The 21,963-nt window shown below is 43.4% G+C and overlaps 3 protein-coding genes across 5 annotated transcripts in view; 2 read left to right on the forward strand and 1 right to left on the reverse strand.

Annotated features, from left to right (window-relative positions):
* The window catches only part of STXBP2 (syntaxin binding protein 2), a 40,707-nt gene extending 37,460 nt beyond the window's left edge, over positions 1-3,247 (reverse strand). The window contains exon 1 of the mRNA XM_080996186.1: positions 3,156-3,247. Within this exon, the coding sequence (XP_080852312.1) occupies positions 3,156-3,192 (37 nt within the window). The 5' untranslated portion in view covers positions 3,193-3,247. The remainder of the gene's footprint in view (positions 1-3,155) is intronic.
* LOC308471897 (resistin-like) lies at positions 3,162-15,744 on the forward strand. The gene is made up of 5 exons (XM_080996192.1): positions 3,162-3,470; positions 9,675-9,725; positions 13,414-13,553; positions 15,141-15,218; positions 15,541-15,744. Exons 2-5 carry the CDS (start codon positions 9,718-9,720, stop codon positions 15,675-15,677), a joined length of 363 nt encoding a protein of 120 aa, XP_080852318.1. The 5' UTR covers positions 3,162-3,470; positions 9,675-9,717; the 3' UTR covers positions 15,678-15,744.
* A 1,028-nt stretch (positions 15,745-16,772) lies between these two features.
* On the forward strand, positions 16,773-21,137 carry LOC308471895 (resistin-like). 3 transcript variants are annotated; one of them, XM_080996189.1, is made up of 5 exons: positions 17,970-18,096; positions 18,252-18,366; positions 18,901-19,040; positions 20,041-20,118; positions 20,936-21,137. In XM_080996189.1, the coding sequence occupies exons 3-5, from the start codon at positions 18,917-18,919 to the stop codon at positions 21,070-21,072; spliced, it is 339 nt and encodes a 112-aa protein (XP_080852315.1). In that variant the 5' UTR covers positions 17,970-18,096; positions 18,252-18,366; positions 18,901-18,916; the 3' UTR covers positions 21,073-21,137. The 3 variants fall into 3 exon arrangements, with proteins under 3 accessions (XP_080852316.1, XP_080852314.1, XP_080852315.1); XM_080996190.1 differs by lacking the exons at positions 17,970-18,096; positions 18,252-18,366 and adding an exon at positions 16,773-16,915; XM_080996188.1 differs by lacking the exons at positions 17,970-18,096; positions 18,252-18,366 and adding an exon at positions 16,833-16,934.
* Positions 21,138-21,963: the final 826 nt, after the last annotated feature.

The raw sequence follows: 21,963 nt of genomic DNA on the forward strand, positions 1-21,963 counted from the left end.
CATCTTCTCTCTCCGCAGAATGAATGTATTACCGTATTTTTCGCTCTATAAGACACACCGGACCAGAAGACTTTTTGGAGGAGGAAAATAAGAAAAAAAAATATTCTGAATCCCAGAAGCCAGAACAGCAAGAGGGATCACTGCGCAGCAAAAGCAGCGATCCCTCTTGCTGTTCCTGGCTTCTGGGATAGCTGCGCAGCCTGCATTTGCTCCATAAGACACACACACATTTCCCCTTACTTTTTAGGAGAGAAAAAGTGAGACTTATAGAGCAAAAAATACGGTAGGTCTGTTCACATATCCTGTAGGAATGAAAACAAACCTAAATACATGCCTTGCTCACATTGCACTTGAAGCACTGGAATTTGCTCTGGGAAGGTTCAGTTAAAGCCCTGCCTCTCCTAAGGACTCATTTTGTGGCTTCCAGCAAAATTCTCTTTCTTAACCTCAGGTCCCTAGTTGTTAATAGCAACAACAGTTATGTATCTTTCATGGCACTATCGCTAACAATAGGATTTTGTAAGACACACTTCTAATTAAGATTGCTTCATACTACTACTTGTAGGTGAGTTAGGAAATCACCTGATGTTTCCTTAAGGGAGGGTTTTAATTCAGTCAGTCTTCATCCATCCATTAGGAATTCAGTGGCCTAGTTGCTACATGCAGGGAGCAGGGGAAGCTGTCAGAATTTGAAGACGTGTGCATGCACACGAAAGCTCACACCAATAACAAACTTAGTTGGTCTCTAAGGTGCTACTGGAAGGAATTTGGTTTGTTTGTTTGTTTGTTCGATTAAGGCAGACCAACACGGCTACCTACCTCTAACTAGAATTTGAACGGCAGGGATTCTAAAACAGTAGTAACATCCCACAGATTATCTTTTCCATGTCACATTTCTATGAAGTAACACTCATTTGCTGCATCATGCATGGAATAACCCAGTGATGACAGTCAAAGCACCTGTAAGTATTAGCAGAGTGTGCAACAGTTTCAAGATTAGTCAATTACTAATACAATGCTTTAATTAAACACCATCTTGGGGTGCTCGCAGGCACAAGCTTTCTTGCATAAAGTCATTAGTTTTATGCATTTAGTTGCTTGCAGCACTACAATGGAAATCTACCTGATTCTCTCTCTTGCTGTGCCCCACTAAGAAAACCTCATTGGACAATGCTTAAGAAGCAGTATATAAATTACTGGGAAAAATAAAATAGTAATATTTTGGCTCCACACCATTATCTTTGGATTTATTTGGTTTGATCCTGTTTCCTGTCCACCCCAGTAGGCAGAATGGGATGGGATGGGTCCAGAATTTGTCTCTGCTATCACTCCCCTCATTCCTCCCACTGAACCACCTGTGTTTTCAGAGCTTATAAACAAGTGTTTTGAACACCTGCATACACTCCTTTAAAAACAACAACACAAGCCATCAGAAGTGCAGAATGTTAAGATCTCAGAAGTCTCACTGACCAATGCAGGAACTGATTCACCCTCTCTCTTTTCCAGCCCTCTCCACACCTTTGCCCCTCGCCACTGCAAGCAAGTAGGGATTAGTACCCAGAGGTAACATCCATAAAATGCAGCCACTTTGTGTAACAAGCATCAAAAGAAAGTACAAGAGTTATTAGAGCAATCTTTCATCTTCTCTCACACAACAGTTGACTAATAGAGGCAATAGTTTACTTTACCTTATTTCAGCATATTTACATAAAATTAGCATTACAAGCTAACTTGTTCTGTATCATCTGCCTTGATTAAATCTGGTCTTAACCTGCTGCCAAACAAGAAATCAAGAAACTTATAGCCCACTCTTAGGATGTTTACTCAGGAATAAGCTCAAGGATAATTGTGCATAGTAGGACTGTAACCTAGGAGTAAAACCACCCTTGACTGTTCAAACTACTTTTAATTGTGAGGAATTATCATACAAATGAGAAATAACAAGCACCCTGGCCAATCCCTACTGTTGACAGAAACTTTGGGTCCGATCTATGATGTTGTTGTTCTTACTACCTGTCCCAGTTTCTGTTATACCATCAAGCATCTCAACGTAAACAGAGTAAACTGATAACTTCAAGCAGACTGTGAGTAAACTGTGCCACTCTGAAGTTGCTACAATTCAGGGAAGGATGCTGCCAAATTGTGAAAGATTTAGCAAACAACTGTGAAGAGAAAGCAAAACAAAGGATACCAGGGCAAAAAACCCCAAGTATATTTAGTACAGGAAAAAAGATAAACTGAGCAGAGGGGACACATTTTGGCAGTTTTCAGATATTTAAAAGATCATCATCATCAAGATGGAGCACGATTACATATTCTGAATAGGAACTAAAGACCAGACAGAAAGAAATGCTTTTAAATGATAAGACATAATGTGTCTTGTGTACTAAGGGTGGCGGAGGTGGGGGTGCATCCTAAGAACAGTTTAGTGCTGAAACTCTTTAAAAGATAAGGAAGAATCTCTTAGAGAGGAGGGTTCAGTGACCACAGAAGATTACATTAGCAATGCATGATCACTTAATTCAGAATAAATGGATAGAATCAGAGTTGAGAGGGATCTCCCAGGGTCATCTAGTCCAACCCCCTGCAATGCTGGAATCTTTTTGGCCATCGTGGGGCTCGAATCCTTGACCCCCTGAGATTAATGAGTCTCATGCTTTAGTGCACTGATGGTGCACAGGTGAAGAATGCGAACACTTCAGACGGCACTGCCTAGGAAACACCAACCGGAGTTTTAAAGCCCAATTCTCATGTTCTAGGAGAAGAGAGTCGGTGCCCTGCCCTTGCCAGGGAGTGCTGCTATCACCGAGGCACCTGTGGCTACGCCAAAAAGCGCAGAGATCTCATTTGGGACCCTCCCCCGAAAGACACAATATGAAATATGGGGGGGGGGGGTTTGAGGGAAAGATGGGGCCCAGCAGCGTCCCCCATCTTGACTGGGCAGAGTCGCTCTCCGCGATTGCGTGAAAGGCTGTGTGACAGGGAGGAAACGACACCCTTTCATCCTCCCCACCCACCCCGCGAAAGCCAAGAACTGCGCGCTCTCTCACACGCGCGCGCACGCAAATATATCTGGATACACACAGGGTGTGGGGCACGCGTGTCGTGCCCCCTGTCGGGCCAGCGCCCTCCTCCCGCAGCCTGTCCCCACTCACTCTCGCCCACTATCGCCTTCAGTCCCGCCGGCGCCATGACTCCCGCGTCCCGCTTCGGCTCCTGCTGTCCCAGAGGCCAACACTTCCGCGTCTGCAGGCGGGCGGAGCCGACCTCGGGACTCGCCCCTTTTGTGAGCCGGCCTGCGGTAGGCGCACCTCGGGCGTGCAGGGCGGGGTGCTCCGCTTCCGCGCGGAGGGGCTGCCCGAGCGCACCTGCGCACCACGCAGGCTGGTTCAGACGGCCAGACCTGTCCTAGGGGGTAAGGCTGCTTGTCTTTGTCTTCCTGCTCTGACAGGACGGCCGGCCCCTTGCAGGTGAAGTGCCGCCCAACTCCGTGCACGAGATCGGGCTACAAACCCGATGCCGGAACAGGATGGCTCCACAGACAGATGCACTTCGCGCAGCGGCCTGCGGGGCGGCGCCAGGCAGGACGCGTGGCAGGGCGGGGTGCATCTTCCAGCTCGCGGCGGACACGTGTCCAGGGGTGTCAATACTATGAATAAAATATTGGGGGTCCGGGTAAGCCCCGTCATGGGCATAGCCAAGCAGAACGGAGGGGGAACAGCCCCTCCTAAATAAATACAAATCTGAAGTTCTGCCCCCCTCGATATGGCTCAGGAAAAGCGTGAGGAAAAAGAATCAGTGCATCTGGTGGTTTCACAGGTCCTGAAATGAAGCAAAGGCACGTTTTATTTTGACATTATTGGCCCAATAAAAGTAAACACAGCTAACAGGATTGGGACCAAAATGAAACTACTGAGAAACAAGAGGGATGTATCAGCAAGGTTTGGCGGAACCTTGAGGCTGAGAGAAGTACAAAGGATATTTTGAAAAACTGAAGGTGGCAGCCCCTGGCAGGAATATAGGGCAATAAGGACTGTTTTCTACTGCTAACTATATGTCTGTATTTAATAAGATTGTCCTGGGGAGGACTCAGTAGTTGGGAAAAATAGGAGGAGGGAGAGGAAGGAAGCAGAGAAAATATATATGCTGAGATTGTGACTTGAATAACTTGTGACTTGTTATTAATATCTCCATAAGAATCGTTTGAATATCTCTTTCCTAGATAAAGAGGTAGATGGGGGGAGGGAATAGGACTTTTAAAAAACCACAGGAAACAAGCTTCAGACATCTGAAGGCAGCCCTGTTTAGGGAAGTTTTTAATGTTTGAAGTTTTATTCTGTTTTTAGTGTTCTGCTGGGAGCCGCCCAGAGTGGCTAAGGAAGCCCAGCCAGATGGGCGGGGTATAAATAATAAAATAATAATAAATATTAATATATTTTTTTAATAATAATTTTTTTATTAACCGACCAATCACATCAAATCAAACCAAATTACATAAATTCCAAATTACACAGCCAAATTTTAAATTTTTGTTGGGGGTACCCATATTTCAAGTTCCGAAGGGATCCAATCAACTTCTTGCTTCTTACTGCTGTTTTAATGTCCACAAATCTAACCTTATGATGTTCACAGTACTATCCAGTCCTTTCTTATTATTTTTCCACATCTCTTGTTGTTATTTTCATATACTTTTCCTTTCTCTTTGTGACCTCTGATAGTCTCCGCAAGCTGGTTAGAACAGTTTGTAATCCTGCGTGGATATTATTTTTTTTTATCCAGTAGCCATATCCAGACGTTTTCCATATAACATCACTTCCATACATCAAAACAGTCTTAGCGTCATTAATCTTCACCAATCTGCCTCCTTTCTCAAAACCTCTGAGGAGATTCACTAGGAATGCAGTCTGAAAACAAATCTGTTCTTCCTCCCGGCTATAAATCCTTTGGCAAGATGGCGACTCCGAATTAATTGCTGTGCCATTCCCAAAAGCTCTTATTGCTTCTCGGTCTCCATAAAGCATACTTTTGGTTAAAGTTTATCTCCACACAGACCTTAATCATCCTGCTTGGGTCAGTTCAACCGACGGTTCTAATGAGGAGGGGTTCTTGTAAATCACATAGAAGGAAAGTAAAAAAGGTTCCCCCCCCATTCAGCCCCGTTGTCAACATACCCCGCCTTTGGTGTATGTTCATCGTAAAATATTCCTGTTTCTCCAGCCCGTCGTCTTCTTTCGCAGAGGTCACTTAAATTAGCAGACTTCACTCCCCTTCTTCACTTGAAATATGTGCATTTGCTTCTTTTGTAATTAATTATTCCAAATTGCTGCAACTAGTGCGCGATCAGAGACAGCGTCCAGGAGAGCCGATGTCCACACGGGGGCATTCTGCCTAGGGCCCTCACCCCCTTCTTTCGAATTAGGGGGTGATTTATGGGCACAGCAGGCAAGGGTAGTGTTCCCCATTTCCTTGGGGCAACAAGGGAGGCTGCCTACTCCCATAACAGCCTCTTAATTACCCCGTGTGGGTCGGAGAGATGGTATTGTCGGCCATCCTCCAATGCGCCCCCTAGTGGCCCCCAAAATTATTATTATTATTATTATTATTATTATACTCTGGTTTCTCTTCAGATCGTATAAATCTTTCGCCTTTTAATAATAAAAATTATTATTATTATTATTATTATTATTATTCTTAAGCTTCCCACCTGCATTTTCTGCTTAAACTTCTAAGCCCTTCAGTCATTTTCTGCAGCTGCTCCCAGTTCATGACAGTGCAAGGCCTCAAGAGGGATCTCCTGCTTTTTGTAGCAGCAGCAGCTGCTGCTTCCGTATTTCAGTTCTTGAGCCTTTGCATTTCCTTGATTTTGCTGCAGCTTCTCCTACCACTCCATCAACCAAATCACATTCACCACTTTTCTTCCTGCCCACCCTTGGGAACCTCCACGTTCCTGAAAACAGTGCAAGGCCCACTTTTGCAATTACTGTTATCTCCTTACCATTCAGATAAATGTTAAACTGAAGACTTTACTTCACTGCTTGGGCCCAGAAGGCCAGGTCTATACAGTGGTACCTCGGGTTACATACGCTTCAGGTTACGGACGCTTCAGGTTACAGACTCCGCTTCAGGTTACAGACTCGGGTTAAGAACTTTGCTTCAGGATGAGAACAGAAATCATGCTCCGGCGGCACGGCAGCAGCAGGAGGTCCCATTAGCTAAAGTGGTGCTTCAGGTTAAGAACCGTTTCAGGTTAAGAACGGACCTCCGGAACGAATTAAGTACTTAACCTAAGGTACCACTGTACTGTATTAATCTATCCTCCCTTCCTGCTGTGGCACAGGATGCAAATCCTTAAGTACTTCGGGATGAGCACTTTAATTCCCCTATAAATGTGATTGCTGAACAGTACATATTCCCTTTGAGGGTTCAGTTACCAGGAGATTAGATCAATATGCAACTGCATTATGTGCATTGAGTGCCACTTGTGTTTTTGGCAACATATATGAAGAAATGATTAAAGACCAATTGTTCTGGAAACCTTCCAGACTTCAAGGGAAACCCTTAATGGAAAGGCAGCTTACTTTGAATGTAGCTGTTGAAATAGCAAGAGGGCTGAGAATACTCTTCACTGTGCCAAATCCAGTGCCGGATTTATGTATAGGTTAAGTAGGCTGAAGCCTAGGGCCTCTAAATCTAGGGGGCCTCGCCAGCCTGCCCACTCCCCAGTGCCGCAGTCTCCCCTCTCCCAAAATTGCAAACCCAAGACTTCATGCGAGGGCAGGACAACCCAGGCCTCTAAATCTAGGGGGCCTCGCCAGCCTGCCTGCTCCACAGTGCCACAGTCTCCCCTCTCCCAAAATTGTAAACCCAAGACTTCATGCAAGGGCAGGGCAACTCAGGCCCATCAACTATTAGACTGAGGGCTAGCTAGTGGGTCCAATTTGAAGCAGTGGGGCACAACTTGAATTTTTTTTTTGTAGGGCCCCAGTTCACAGCCAAAGTCTGCAAAATCTTATAGATATAAATAAAATCCATCTAGATTGCCCTGGTGCAGGGGTCCCAATTTGGCCCAATTGCTCCAATTGCCTTAAGGGCAGCCCTGATGAGACTGTGCAGGGGTTGGACTGACAAGCCCTGCACTTTCTAGGTCCCTGGTGTCACCATTCAGAGTACAGACTCAAGAACTTGTTATGGAAATAAAGGGAGGGCACTTATTGGAAATCAGTTTTGTAAACTCTTCCCCCCCAAACCCCAAGACAATGAGCCCAGCTACCTTTTATTCACAGTCGCATAAGCACTACACTACAGCATGGCCATAAACTTGTACGTTCAACTGCTGAAATATACACCCAATATGTAGCAATGGAGATTTATGTTACTGCTTTATGAATGAACACTGTGTTTTATGAATGGACTCTATTTTGTGAATTACCTAAGAGCCACCAACAGGGAGCTCTAGAATCTGACAGCTAACCAATTGGGTACTACCAAACAGCGATCCCTATTGCTGAAAGCAGGTAACCAGCAGGGAATGCTTCAGCTCAGCCTTTGCACTGTTGACGGAACATCCCTTGCTGTGCAGTTAATATAGAGAGCTCATAAATTGTATCCCTTCTAGCATCCTGGACAATTCTATTACGTTGGTGTAAACCCTGGTGCACCAGAAGCACAGAATTGCAGCAAATAAAATCCGCTCATACGTCAACAACTGATAAGACTTGTCAACCAGTTCTTCCAAAGTCTTCCTAAATGATAAAGCTCCAAAATACAGGCCAAAAGAGATATTGGAAGACTGAGGCATACAATGGGCACCACCAGTGAAAAGGCCCTGCTCCGTGTAATCTTCCGTGTAACTTCTGCCCTGTCATTTGATAAAGTGCCCACTTGCCCTCCTTCTTGACGTGGAATGCTCTCTGTTGGAGTCTCCAGGTCCAATACAAAGACCATAAGAAGGGAGAGCCGGGACCTTGAAGTTCCCAACAGCTGTTAAGCAAGCAAGCAAGCAAGCACACAGGTCAGCTTTGTCACAGTCAGGATGCCTATGTTCTGGCCAGGCCTGCACCCAATCTTGTTATTGTACAATCTTGTTTGTCCTCAGTAACCAAAATTATATTATCAACATATACAAGCAGAAAAGTTGTTTCCCTTCATTTGCAAGGAATCGTACAAAACAAAGTGACACTAATAAAGAAAAGTTCCCCGGTGGCAACAGAAAGCAAACTAAAAATGCTTTTGCAGTTCATCAAAACTATCCAGCAATATCAAGTTATAGGAAAACTGTTGCTTCCTTCCCAAATCCTGGGAAGCTTCTGCCCAGCTTAGGGAGGCACAATGTTCTGACAGGGTCCAAGAACCTGCCCGCCACCTTCCTAAAGCCCACTCAGCTTTGGGAAGGAGGCTGGAGGGCTCCAGCATCCTGTGCTTTTGTAGCTAGGGGGTGCTCTTGATCCATCATTGTCAAAACACAGGTATCCTCAACAGCATGGAGTGCCTTATACAGCTTACATTTATTTGTTGAATTTATTTATTGCCTTTACTCCCCAAACAGCCCAAGGTGGCACACACATCCACATTTTAAAAAAGTATTCTAAAATAGCTAAAATATTCTAAAACCAGTTAAAAAAAATCTAAAAGCAGTTTCAGTTAAAAACATTCTAAAAACATTATTTTGCCTACTGATCTGAGGGTTGTAAGGAACAGTATTCTGCAGGCACGAAGTGTGAACTCCTGAAAGAATGATGGAGGCATATGGCATTCCACAAATGGGGAACAACCATTGATTGCAAAGGCCCTGTTATGTGTCACAAGTTAGTGCCAACTCAGATCATTGAGTCTGGAGGTGCTTGATGTTCACAAGGCACAATTTTAGGTATTTGGTTCCCAAGCCATTTCGGGCTTTATGTGCTAGTGGGAACATCTTGAACTGGGTTTGTTATCTCACTGGCAGCCAATCCAGTGCTTTCAGGACTGGTGACACATGATTCCACCAGGCTGCCTCACTTACCAATTCAGTAGACACATTGTACACAAGTGCAGCCTCTGGACCATCTTCAATGGCAGCCGCAAGAAAAACGCATTATAGTAGATCACACAGAAAGTCACTAGACCTTAGTATAAACATCCTGCTCCTAAGAGTTGCAAAAATATCATTATATCTAATCTTTGTGTTCACCAGCAAACATTAATTATCACCCTCCTGTAAGCAGGAACCAGACGCCACATAGACAATGAAATCTTTTTTGAAGTACACTTATTATTCAGGAACTACAGAGAGATAGATGTGGCCTTCCCATAATTAAGCATGTTCCCCCCCCCCCCCAATACTTCAAATCTATTTCAGTAAACACAATGGTAAGCTACCATAGAATCATAGAATCATAGAGCTGGAAGAGACCACAAGGGCCATCGAGTCCAACCCCCTGCCAAGCAGGAAACACCATCAGAGCACTCCTGACATATGGTTGTCAAGCCTCTGCTTAAAGACCTCCAAAGAAGGAGACTCCACCAAAGAAGGAGACTCCACCGAAGGAGACTCTACCAGGAATGACAATAGTTCAAAAAACTTAGGCATTACATTATTCACTCTCTCAGGAAGCCCTATTAGTTAGCATGAAACTTTACTTTTCAGTGGTTAGTCAGCTCACAGCTCCAACAGGACCTCCTCTTTGCTCCTCCAGGATCTCAAAGATCAACCCTGCGCTTTGCTGGACCACAGACCAAATGAACAGGTGAGAGACACTTACCTTGCTGGCACAGAATCCTGAAGGTGAGAACTTAACTCTCAGAGAGCTATGATCCCTGACTTTGCATTCCACTTGCCCAACTTCGGGCTCAACCCTATGACCGTGAAGTTAAGAGTCTCATGCTCTACTAAGCTACATATCTGCTTGCAACTAGAGAGTTGGAAAGTGAACTGTGGGAGGAAAGTTGTGTATGCTGTTGACCATTCCTATGTTTAACCTTCTTCATAACAATTATTTTAAAATTTTCTTTTTAGTAAACTTTAAACCTTTAATCTTAAAATTTGGGGGGTCTCCATTGATTCAGCACCCACATCTAAAAGTCCAGTTCCACACCACCTTGGAGGTCCTTGAGGAAGACCCAGGGACGGTTTTAGGCTGTGTGGTGGAAGGTAGCCTTGTAGGAAATCAAATCCTTTCACCTGGTAGCAGTAAAGTTTTAAAAGGAAGGGTGTGCAATAAGAGGTGGACACTCTGTCCTAGCCAGAACTCCTTTCTGCACATGGCTCAAGTCCCAGGGTGCAGCTGGGGAGCCGTCAGCCCTGCTTGTGCTGTGCTGTGTAGTTGCCTCTCGAGGCGGCAATAATGCAGTAACACTGGGAAGCTTTGCACAACTAATAAAGTGGAACGAAGCATGGACAATCCAGTATAAATCCACCACTAAGACAATAATATTTTGTCAATGGCATGCTACAAAATACACCTGTAAAAAGACTCCCACCAGTCTGTAGGGACCCCCAATATATCTAAATGTCACTGATTTTATTACTCTTGCCAGAAACATGACCAGCTGACTGGTTTTTATCTTTGTAGCTGGGCTTTGTTTTGTTGGAACGGTTGTTCAGATATTTAATTTGTGTCTATCTTAGCACTGGATTTGATCTATTGATAGGTTGATTTCACTGACTATAAAAACGGTTTTATTGTATGATTTAATTCTCACTGTTTTCCTTTGTATGTCTCCATATTTATGATAAATAAATACACCATAGTGCACATGCCACCCTTTTCAAATATCTACCGGTACACTTCAATGTCTCTGGTGTTCAGCCTCCACCCTATTGTAAAACACCACTGTAAATGGACAGCTGAGAAGTGGAAGCTGTTTGCACAGTCTTTGCTGTATTGCATAAAAAATGTTTGAAGTAGCTTTATATCACTAAAAGCTTTCAGCAGTAAGGATGCCCCAACCCCTAACGCTAACCAGGAAATATTGTGATAACATTGTACAATGGGGTGTTCTAGGGGGTGTCCCTATTGTGGACAGGTTGTATATGTGCACCTTTGGGGCAGAGGAGTAAAATGTTTTGAAAGGTGAAACCAGTCAGGTGGGCGTGTTTGCAAAACTGTACTTAAAGCGGGGGGTAGTTTGGTTGGTGAATGAAACTTCTGGAAAGAAAATTGTGCTTTTGAAGGTACGTGGCTTTTGACAAAGTAATGGTGAAAAATAACAGTAGGCAGGCTTTTATATCTTCTGGATTCATATTCCAAGTAAGGCTATCAACAGATTGATGCTGTACATTAATGTCTTAAGATATATATTGATAATTATTGCTCATAAATGATTGATCTGATTAACAGCTTATCTCTAATAGACTTAATTAATTAATTACCAGTTAAACCCTCAGTAGAGACAATGTTTTGAGAAGGCTGAGGGAAGTATCTGTATTGGGAGTTTTAGCGGTTTCTTTTGACTCTGCTGCAGATTCAAATTGGGTTGGGTTAGGAATGTCATCTTAATTGCACTTCAAGGACCTTAGTTTCAATTAACATTTTAAAAAAAACAACCAACCTGGTGGTGATTATAGATAATAATTAAGTTATACCATGGGATTGATCACCACCTTCTGCAAGTTAATTGATTCCCTCCTTCTCCAAGGTGTTTTTACTTTTCTGAAGGACAAACTACGGTACACATAACACACAAAATGCCCTCCATCTTCCTTTCTCCCTTCCTGATCCCAGATGCCCATTTATCCTGGGAAATACACTTCTGGAATTCCACTGGGATAGAAATGAGAGTTAAAACAGCCGGGGGGGGGGGGAGTTTCATATGCCCTTCAGCATGGAGGTTGTGCACTGAAAGCCCTATATTTTTCTGTATATAGAAAATGAAAACCTTGATCCTGTCTTTCACACATTGACATGTAACATGTAGTTTGCCCCAGATGTATCAGCATATGCTATCTGTAGTATTGGTTGGGAGGTTCAGGCCACATTTATACCATATATTTAAAGCACGATGATATCCCTTTAAACAGTTATTGCTTCCTCCAAACAATTCTGGGAGTTGTAGTTAAGGGTGCTGAGAGTTGTTAGGATATCCCTATTTCCCTCCCAGGGCCACAATTCCTAGAGCGGTGTAAGAATCAACCCGTCTTTGCAGGCAACCCTAGTCATTGTGGCTCTGTGAGGACAATAGAGGTCTCTTAGTAACTCTCAGTACCACATTAGCTATATACCCATCCATGACCAACAGTACTTCTGTCTTATCTGAATGAAGTTCCGCTCAGTTGCTTACAGCCACCAGGTAGTTCAGGTTTTCAGCCATGGGTCAGATTTGTGCAATTCTCCACCTCTCCCCAGTGCAACATTTCAAAAAGAAGCTCAGTCTTGCTCAAGTGACTCGGAGAGACTCATGGCATAAATGGAAATAGTGATGATGATTTATAATCTTAGATGTCTTCTAGTGACCGTGTCATTGGTGCAGGTTTGCTGACACTGTGTGTCCTGCATGCAAAGAAACACACCTAAAGAAAATCCCCAAACAGATTCTCTGACAGTGCTCAGCCTCAGCGAGCTTAGCACCAGCACTGGAAAATGTCAGGGTCAGTATTGCAGCCTACCAAGGACAGAGAACAGGCACAGGAAGTCCTAAATCAGACAGCAGTGCCTCCCACCCTCCCTTGACTGGAAGCAGAAGTGAAAAAGGGAAGAGTGGGAATTCTCTCTGCAGTGGCACCAAGAATCCTGGGGGCCTTACATTTCCTTTATGGGGAACAATGCAGCACCCACGTGGCCTCTGTAATACAAAAAGTAATAGGCCTCATGGACCCCTACTGGTATCTTCAGTTGGTTCCAATAAATACATTGTTCCTACGCGGGTGGCGCTGTGGGTTAAACCACATAGCCTTGGGTTTGCCGATCAGAAGGTTGGCGGTTTGAATCCCCGCGACGGAGTGAGCTCCTGTTGCTCGGTCCCTGCTCCTGCCAACCTAGCAGTTCGAAAGCACGAAGTGCAAGTAGATAAATAGGTACCGCTCTGGCAGGAAGGTAAACGGCATTTCCGTGCGCTGCTCTGGTTTCGCCAGAAGCGGCTTAGTCATGCTGGCCACATGACCCGAAAGCTGTACGCCAGCTCCCTCGGCCAGTAAAGCGAGATGAGCTGTTGTCCGCGACTGGATTTAACAGTCAGGAGTCCCTTTACCTTTATGTCTTCTTATGACTCAACTCTTACTTTCTGGTTAGATTATGATGCTGATAATCCCAAGGTTGCAGGTTCGATCCCCGTATGGGATGACTGCATATTCTTGTATTGCAGGGGCTGGACTAGATGATCCTCAGGGTCCCTTCCAACTCTATGATTCTACTTCCTCATGCTTTTCCTCCAAATTTTGCCATTTGTGACATGGCAAAGTATGCAATAGCTGGATTTTATTTTTTTTAATCTGTACAGGAAATTCTTCACCAGCATGATGAAATTCACCATATTCCTTATCTTTGCTGTGGTGTTTCCTGCAAAACATGCAAGTCCTCAGTCATGTGTTATTGATACTCTGATTAATGGGAAGATCCAGGCAGCAATTGATTCCAAAGGTATTTGGATCCAAGGCCTCTTTATGATGCTTGAAAATCTGTTCCCTATTGTCATTCTAAGATTCCCAGGTTCTTCCAGAATTGTCTGCTTCTAATAATAATGTTGAATGCTTCATTTGGAGATTATTGTATCACCGAAGTTTTACTCACTGTAAGGTAAAAAGGGGCATGAACCGTAAACCCATTACCCATACCAGAAAAATTATTCCATTTTTCCTAGATTAAATTCACTCCAGTTTGGTAAGGTTAGCTTCAACTGGGGATCTTGTTTGATTCATAGATCTGATTTCTCATTGGAAAGTGTCTGGAGATGCTGCAATTCAGAGTTGTTGTTGTTTTTTGTTATTCTGCTGCATTAAAGAATTTATGTTAGCTCTAATTGTGATCTCTAATTGGAGATCACACTAGACAAGAGTTTCAAAAAGCATGGGGAAAATGCAGAGAATACTTCACAAAACAGTGCCCTAAAATACATACCTGGACTTGTTTCGATTAATGTCAGCAGGAGACTTTGTGGATATTTAAGTTATAATTAGAAAAATCTTAATAATTATTCATAAAAGAAACAGTTTATAAGAAATAAATAAGAAGGCCAGATACAGGATAAAGGAAGTCTTTTATTTCGTTGTTTGTATTGTTATGCTCACTGTATGTTATGTTCACATTTAATGAGGGTGGATTGTGTATTGGGGTGGGGAGTTTATGTTATGTTGTAAATATTCCAATAAAAAAGTATTTAAAAAAAGAAAAGAATTTATGTTAGGACAGCTGGCATTTTCTGTAATGCATAGTTAACAGTCCAATACAGAAATAACAGTTGATGCTCTGATTTAAGTGAGTTTAAAATGCAAAACTGAACACATTGTACTAATTTTGAAAATTGGTTGGCAAATTGTTGTTTTTCTTGCAGTTGTAAAACACACAATGGTGATGTAGGGGAAACAGAAATGTTAATTGTTTGCTTTACAGCTGAAGTGGCACATAATTTAATTTTAATTTGCTTTAAATCAAGGGAAGAGAAAGTGGCAACGCTAATGTTTAGCCTTGTTTTCTTGTGGCTCAGATAGAAAAATCTGGGGAGACAGTCATTTCTGCTCCCAATCTTTGTGTAGACAGACACAAAAATGATTAGAAATTTTGTTAACAAGGAGCAACCAAGAACCAAGAGGGTTAAAAAAAAAGTTTTCAGACTAGGAGATGCCTGTCATAACTTTTCTCTTGCCCTGAGAATTCCTTAAGAGCTGTGAACTGAACAGTTCTCGATTGTGTGAAAGATTTTGCATCTTCAGGAGCTACTGATATATAGCATGCACAAGCAATTCAGAGAGATTCATGTGACAAATGCAATATGGAAATCAATCTTGCATCTTTGAGGGAGTAGGATGATTTTTTAGCTATGGGGTCAAGCATACAAGTCTTCTCTTGGAGGGCAGGGAATATACTTCAAATGTATGGGGTGTATACAGCCTCAGAATGAATAGTATGTTGCTTGTAGCTATCTAAATAGCAGCAAGAACAAAGAAAGCTTTTCTATTTGAGCAATGATGGCATGCAGTAGAACCCTAATCCTCCTGTCTTTATTTACAGTGCACTCAATTCTGGCAAAGAGACGGCTGATTTGCACAACCGCATTTTCTCGTGGTGCTAATGCCTACTGTCCTTCAGGTAAGACATATTTTGCGGAGAAGAGCAGAGACTGGGAGGGTATTAGGAGCAGGGACATGGAGGACAGGAAAATGACTTACTCTGTGAGTAGCAGCTAAACACATCCCTATGGATGTCTGCTTGCTTTGTTTGGTCATGCGTATAAAACCAAGGTCATGGCTGAGGGAAACTGGTTGGGTGTCTAAAACTGTGGCATTAGCACAGCAGCACCAAGGACTTGCACCTCAGCTGTGATGGTGTCTGATCAGGTGGATATCCTCCACATCATGGGGATAAAAGTGCTCCGCTGCCTGTTTCTCTAACTTCTCTTTTCTACTCCCAGGGTACCTGGCCACTGGATGTGCCTGTGGAATGGCTTGTGGTTCCTGGGATATACGTGGCGATGCTACCTGTCACTGCCAGTGTGCCAACATTGACTGGACTTCTGCCCGGTGCTGCAAAGTGGCCATTGTTGGCTGATTTCTCCCCAGCTCCCTGTTGACTCCAGCTTCTATGCTCAATAAACTCGCTTCTATGATTTTATGAACATTCTTGTGGATTAGTCTTTTTTTTTTAATGTATCTGGAATGGCAGCTGTTGAGAGATGTCAGAAATCCATCTTCTTCTACTTCCTGGTGTGAAAAGTTCACAAGGGTTAAAGGAAAATATTGTGATTATTGTTATGTACTGAAGTTCTCACCCTGGGCCAGCAGGGGGATACTGTAGATAGTTTTCACTCAGGTCCACATATGCAAATAAGGGATTGAAAGTGACATTCAGTGATTGGATAGTTACAGAAAGTTGTTACAGTTGCGTTGTATATAAGCAGGCTGGCTGAACCCTTCAGTTCAGTTCTGTTCTGGCCTGTGAATAAACAAGAGCTGTTTGAAGAATCGCTGTGTCGTCTGATATGTTCACCCACAATTTAACAGACATGTTGCAGAATACACCCACAAAAATCTGCACCGGTCTGGAGCGGTCCTCAATACCTCTCAGTGTCACTGATTTAATTTGATTATACTCTTGGCAGAATCATGACAATTTGACTGGTTTTTCGCTATTGTAGCTGGGCTGTGTTTTGTTCAATTAGTTTAGGGTTGCCATATTTCAAAAAGTGAAAATCCGGCAAAGTTGTTGAGCAAAATCTCCAAAAGTTGAACATAGATGACCACAATGCACCTCCCACCCTTTCAAATACCTCCATGTGTCCCACGTTCTGCCTCTACCTTCCTGTAAAACACCTTTGTAAACACTAAGAACTTTCTTCAAATGCTGGTTTCCTGGAAGCTGTTTGCACCACTTTTGCTGTTTTGCATAGAAGAACAGTGCTCCTGTTGTTTGCAAATTTGTATTGAATAGCAAGGCTCTCATTTTTATGCTGGATCGCAAGAGTGGTAGGTCCAGGGGGAAACCCCTGGAATGTCCTAATTCCATGGCTAGTTGCCACATTCCTTTATTGCAGTAGAGTTTCACAACCAAGAGTTTTGGAAAAAAGCATGCTTTGTTTCTTTGACCCCCTGCTTTGTGACCTAAACAAGGAAACGTTGTGAGAACATTGTGCAAGGTGGTGTTCTGGACAGCCCCTGGGGGCGAGGGGGTGTAAAATGTTTTGAAAAGGTAAACCAATTGGATTAGAGATTTTACAGCTCAGCTGTATTTAAAGGGGAGCAGTTTGCTCAGTGAATGAAACTTCTTGAAAGAAATTCATGTTTTTGAAGGTATGTGCTTTCTGACAAGGTAAGGGTATTTGACAAGGTATTATGTATGGTAGGTGGGATTTTGTATCTTCTGAGTACATAGTCTAAGTAAGGCTCTCAACAGAAGCTTGTCAAACATTAATGCTTTATAATATATTGTTAATTCTTGCTCATAAATGACTGATTGATTAATAGCTTATCTCTAGTGGACCCAATCAATGAATTTCCTATTGAATCCTCAGTAGAGGTCACATTTTGAGAGCACTGAATGAAATATCTTTTGACTCTGCTGCAGATTCCAATTGCATACCTTCCAAGTGTCCCAATTTTCCAGAGACAGTCCCAGAATTATAGAAGCCATCCCAATTTCTGATTTGATCACAGAATGTCCTGGTTTTCCTTTTTCCTCCCCTCCATGTTTTGGAGAACAATTAAATGTGGTGTGTGTGTGTAGGAGCAAAAACAGAATCCTATTTATACAGAAAATAAAATACCTGCACCAGATGAAGCTGGCGTACAAGGCCCTTCCTAAACATGAACAATCCACTTTACATTCTATAATTGCAATGCTTCACCAGCCAGCCATTTCTTGGGAAACAAAGGGAGTGTTTATTCCTTTATTGTAAATGAAGCCTTACATTGTCTACTCAGAAGTCAGTCCCACTGTTTTCAATGGAGCTTACTCCCAGGTAACTGGGTAAAGACTGAGTAGCCTTACCTGGCGATACTAAGCATTTTTACTCAGAACTGAGGGAAGTTTTTAATGTTTGAAGTTTTATTGTGTTTTTAATTTTCTGTTGGCAGCCACCCAGAGTAGATGGGGCAACCCAGTAAGATGGGTGCCATAGAAATATTATTATTATTATTATTTATTATTGAGTTCAGTAGGATTTATTCACTGGTATGTTCCAGATTATTCTCACAGTTTCTACTATTAGTAGTAGTAGTAATAGTATTATCATGATGATGATGATGATGATTATCCACAGTGCTCTTTTTCTAGAAAAAGAAGTGCTGGAGCTCACCATGATTTCCTCCCTTGTTCTCTACCAGCAACATCTTTCCATCTTCCCACCCACCCACTTTCCCCTCTGCTTTCCCCATATATATATATATATCTCCCAGACAAAGACAGAGTGCTTGAGGAAGGGTTGTGTGAAACTTGGAAGCTAAACCACCTCTTCATAATAGCCTCTATCCAGGTAACCACAAACAACAACCCAGCAGCAGCAATACAGACCAATGGAAGTTTTCAGACTCCATTTAGGAGCAGTCTCACATTGAGTGTGCTTCAGTAGGTGTAGTCTGGAGGCTATTAGTGCATGAATTACAGTGTGACTACGCCTGTCTTCTCCAGGAAGTTGTACGAGGCAGCTGAAGAAAAGTAAGGCACCCTTGCCACTTTTGCATCAAGAGGCAGCAGCACATTACAGAGCACTCCAAACTGCCAACTGGTATCTTAAGGTGGGGAGGTGAGTTTCTACCTCATCTCACACTGGCTATATACAACACTGAACAAAAGATTCCAGCATTGCAGGGGTTGGACTAGATAGGTGATTGTTGTGGTGGTCTCTCCCAAATCTACAATTCTGTGATGCAATGAATCTAGATGTTGAGCTTTTTTTTAAAGGAAACCTACCTTTCAGTCATCAGACAGTTCAGGGTATCAGCCCCTTTGCTGACAGAGCCTGTATTGCAGCCCACCGAGCACAGAGGGCAGGCACAGGAAGTCCTAAGACAGACAGCCAAGCAGTGCCCCTACCCTCCAATCTCTGGAAGCACCAAGAATCCTGGAGGCCTCATATTTCCTGTATGTGATTGGCTCCAGTGAGGCTTCTGCCTTTGTAATATGGAAAACGGCCTCAAGGCCTCAAACTGGAATCTTCAGTTGGTCCAAACCAATATATTGCTCCTGTGTCTTCTTATGATTCTATTTCTACTTGTAATCCTTGCCCTCTGGATTCTGCGATTCCTGACAAGGCGGCTGCATTTTTTAATCTCTGCAGGACGTTCTGCAACAGCATGATGAAATTCGCCATATTCTTGTTCTTTGCTGCATTGATTCCTGCAAAGTACGCAAGTGCTCAGACATGTATTATCGAGAGTCTGATTAATGAGAAGGTCCAGGCAGCAGTCGATTCCAAAGGTATTTGGATCTGAGTGCCCTTTATGATGCTGGAAACTCTGGGCCCTATTGTCATTCTATGATTCCCAGTTTCTTCTAGGTCTGCATCCAAGATATGGGAACTGTGGGCTGTTTGATCACCAAACTGTTGCTGGGAAGAGGGATTGATTGTTAAACCACTCTAGACATGGTAGCTCTGTGAAGGAACTAGAACACCACCATTTTTAATTGGGCAGCTTACAGTTAAGACTAAACATGTCTACTCAGAAGTTAGTTATATTGAATTCAGTTGTGTTTACTCCCAAGGTGAATGGAGTTAAGGTCGCAGCTTTGTTTTTTAAAGAACAATACCATTTTGAATTGGGAAACTCAGCACCTTACAGTGCAATCCTAACCACTAGGATTTGGAAGTAAATTCTCTATTTAGAAGTAAATCCAATGGGACCAACTCCCAAGTTAATGGTGTTAGGAGTGCAGCTTTAGCTAGGGGAGCAAAAGCAAGGATCCACCTCCATCCAACTTTCCAGTGACTCTCCTAGGTAAACCAGTTTACCACCCATGAACTGCAGAGGCACACAGACAGAGAGAAAAGCACCTGTGCAACTACCAGCACTCTGAGAGAAGCTCTGTTCTGAACTTAAAAAGCGGGAGAATGTCGGCTCTGTGTCAGAGATAATTCCACAGCAAAATGAGATTTTTGTGGCCTGGGGAGGCATAACTCACAGAAGCTTGAGTGAGATTTCCATTTTTTGCTATATACCCATACCATACATTTAAATCACATTCCCCATCCCAGAGAATCCTGGGACTTATAGTTTACATCTCACAGAGCTACAGTTCCCAGCACTCTTAACAAACCCCAGTTCCAAGGATTCTTTTATGGGCAAATATGCATTAAATGTATGGTGTGTACATAGCCTCAGAATGAAGCCTCTGTTTCCTGTAACTGTCTAAATTGCACAATTAACCAAGTTTTCTATTTGATTCAGTGTAACTCTGATCCTCCTGTCTCTTCTTGCAGTGTCCTCAATCCTCACGAAGGCTCAGCTGACTTGCACAAGCACATCTGCACCTGGTGCTGATGCTTTCTGCCCTTCAGGTGAGACATCTTGCTGAGAGAGAACAGAAAGGGAGAAAATCCATAGCAGAAAGACTGAGGCCAAGGGAGCAAGAAGAGAACTCGTTTCCATGGAACTCTGTAGACATGAGTATTAAATATAAGCTCATAGCTGGGGGAAGCTGGTTGGGTTGCTTAGCTGGATTATTAGCACTGCAGTGCCATATGTTGGGTGGAAGATAAATATAGATCACCCATGTGGGTTAATTAATAAAAGATGTGAGGTAATTAATAAGAGATGTGGGGTAATTAATAAACGATCCCTAGATCCAAAGTGCGGGGCTAAACACGCTCCAGTAAGAGAGCCCCAGCAGAGTTTAAAAGACACAAAATGTGCAGCAACAGTGAAGTGTTAGGAATAGAGACCTTCTAATTTCCTGTTTAGTCCACTTACATGTTTTACTTACAAACTTCAAAGGTCTAATTCAGGAGCTATTTCATGCAGCAGCAGGAAAGGCACAGGCAGAAAATTCTTAGGTTACAAAATACAGAAAAATACAGGAAAAAAGCCCAGACATGTTGCCTGGTTGGCTTCACATTGTGGAAGAGAGTAAACAAAGGAAGCTTCACTTTCTTCTTCACTTTCTTCTTCACCGGAGGTGAGCAGGTGTGACGAGTCTGGGAATTCAATTTTGTGGTCTTAACCCCTTAAGCTTGATAGTTATATTTGACTGCAATATCCCACACTGAACACTTGCACCTTAACTGTGATGGTGTCTGATCAGGTGGATATCCTCCACATCATGGGGATTAAAGTGCTCCCCTGCCCGTTTCTCTAACTTCTCTCTTTCACTCCCAGGGTACCTGGCCACTGGATGTGCCTGTGGAATGGCTTGTGGTTCCTGGGATATCCGTGCTGATACTGCCTGTCACTGCCAGTGTGCCAGAATTGACTGGACTGCTGCCCGCTGCTGCAAAGTGGCCATTGTTGGCTGATATCTCCCCAGCTCCCTGTTGACTCCAGCTTCTATGCTCAATAAACATGACGTTTAATTTTCTCATGCTCAAGTATTTTCTTTGAATGTATCTGGAGTGGCAGCTGCCCAGAGATGAGAAACTGGGAACAGAGGAAGCTGCTGCCTTACACAGAATTACCAAGAGTTCATCGAGCTTGTCTACGTTGGCTGGCAGAGGCTCTCCAGGGTTTCAAGCAGGGAGTCTTGCCCAGCTCTTCCTGCAGGTGCTTGAGATAAAACCTGGGACCTTCTGCTTAAAATGCAGGTGCTGTAACCACTGAGCATCCATCTGCCTTTGCACCGCAGATTGCGGAGTCAGTGTGGTCAGTGCTGCCACTCAAATGTCAAGGACTAGCAGGGCTCCCTGTAGTGGCTGGAAGAGGTAGTGGCGCCAGAGCGGCGCCAGAGCTTCATCCAGGGGAAAGGGGGAGCTATTTATATGGTTTTGTGCCTTCCACGAGGCACTAGCCAGAGCTGGAGGATGCGGAGAGGGCTGGGCTGTAGTTTTTTATTTTGTCAATAGAGAATTAAACTACCAGCTGTTTGTCCTCTTGTGCTCAGGACATCAAGACTCCTAAGAGGCTTTGACTCTCTTCTGTTTGTGCCTGCTGCATCACGCTTGCATTGTGGAATCACACAATTCTACTTTTGCAGTACCAAAGTACATACTATATATGGGAAGGGAGAAATACATTAGAAAGGCAGTAACTTGTTGACACAGGGTGGGGTGGAGTGGCAGTGCTTACATGGCTTCTGTCTGGTGGCAGCAAAGGCCTAATGGGAACAGGGGGCAAGCAGAGGGTACTACAAGGGAGCGGGTGGTGTTGTGGTCTACACAACTGAGCCTCTTGGACTTGCCAACCCAAAGGTC

Source organism: Podarcis pityusensis (assembly GCF_964106645.2).
Source record: "Podarcis pityusensis genome assembly, chromosome: 2".
NCBI lineage: Eukaryota > Metazoa > Chordata > Lepidosauria > Squamata > Lacertidae > Podarcis > Podarcis pityusensis.

What these genes read in the sequence shown, in the direction of transcription:
- LOC308471897 (XM_080996192.1), top strand. An exon ending in GGCAGCAATTGATTCCAAAG is followed by an intron (nt 13,554 to 15,140) that starts GTATTTGGATCC and finishes CTTTATTTACAG; the next exon opens with TGCACTCAATTCTGGCAAAG. An exon ending in TAATGCCTACTGTCCTTCAG is followed by an intron (nt 15,219 to 15,540) that starts GTAAGACATATT and finishes TTCTACTCCCAG; the next exon opens with GGTACCTGGCCACTGGATGT.
- LOC308471895 (XM_080996188.1), top strand. An exon ending in GGCAGCAGTCGATTCCAAAG is followed by an intron (nt 19,041 to 20,040) that starts GTATTTGGATCT and finishes CTCTTCTTGCAG; the next exon opens with TGTCCTCAATCCTCACGAAG. An exon ending in TGATGCTTTCTGCCCTTCAG is followed by an intron (nt 20,119 to 20,935) that starts GTGAGACATCTT and finishes TTTCACTCCCAG; the next exon opens with GGTACCTGGCCACTGGATGT.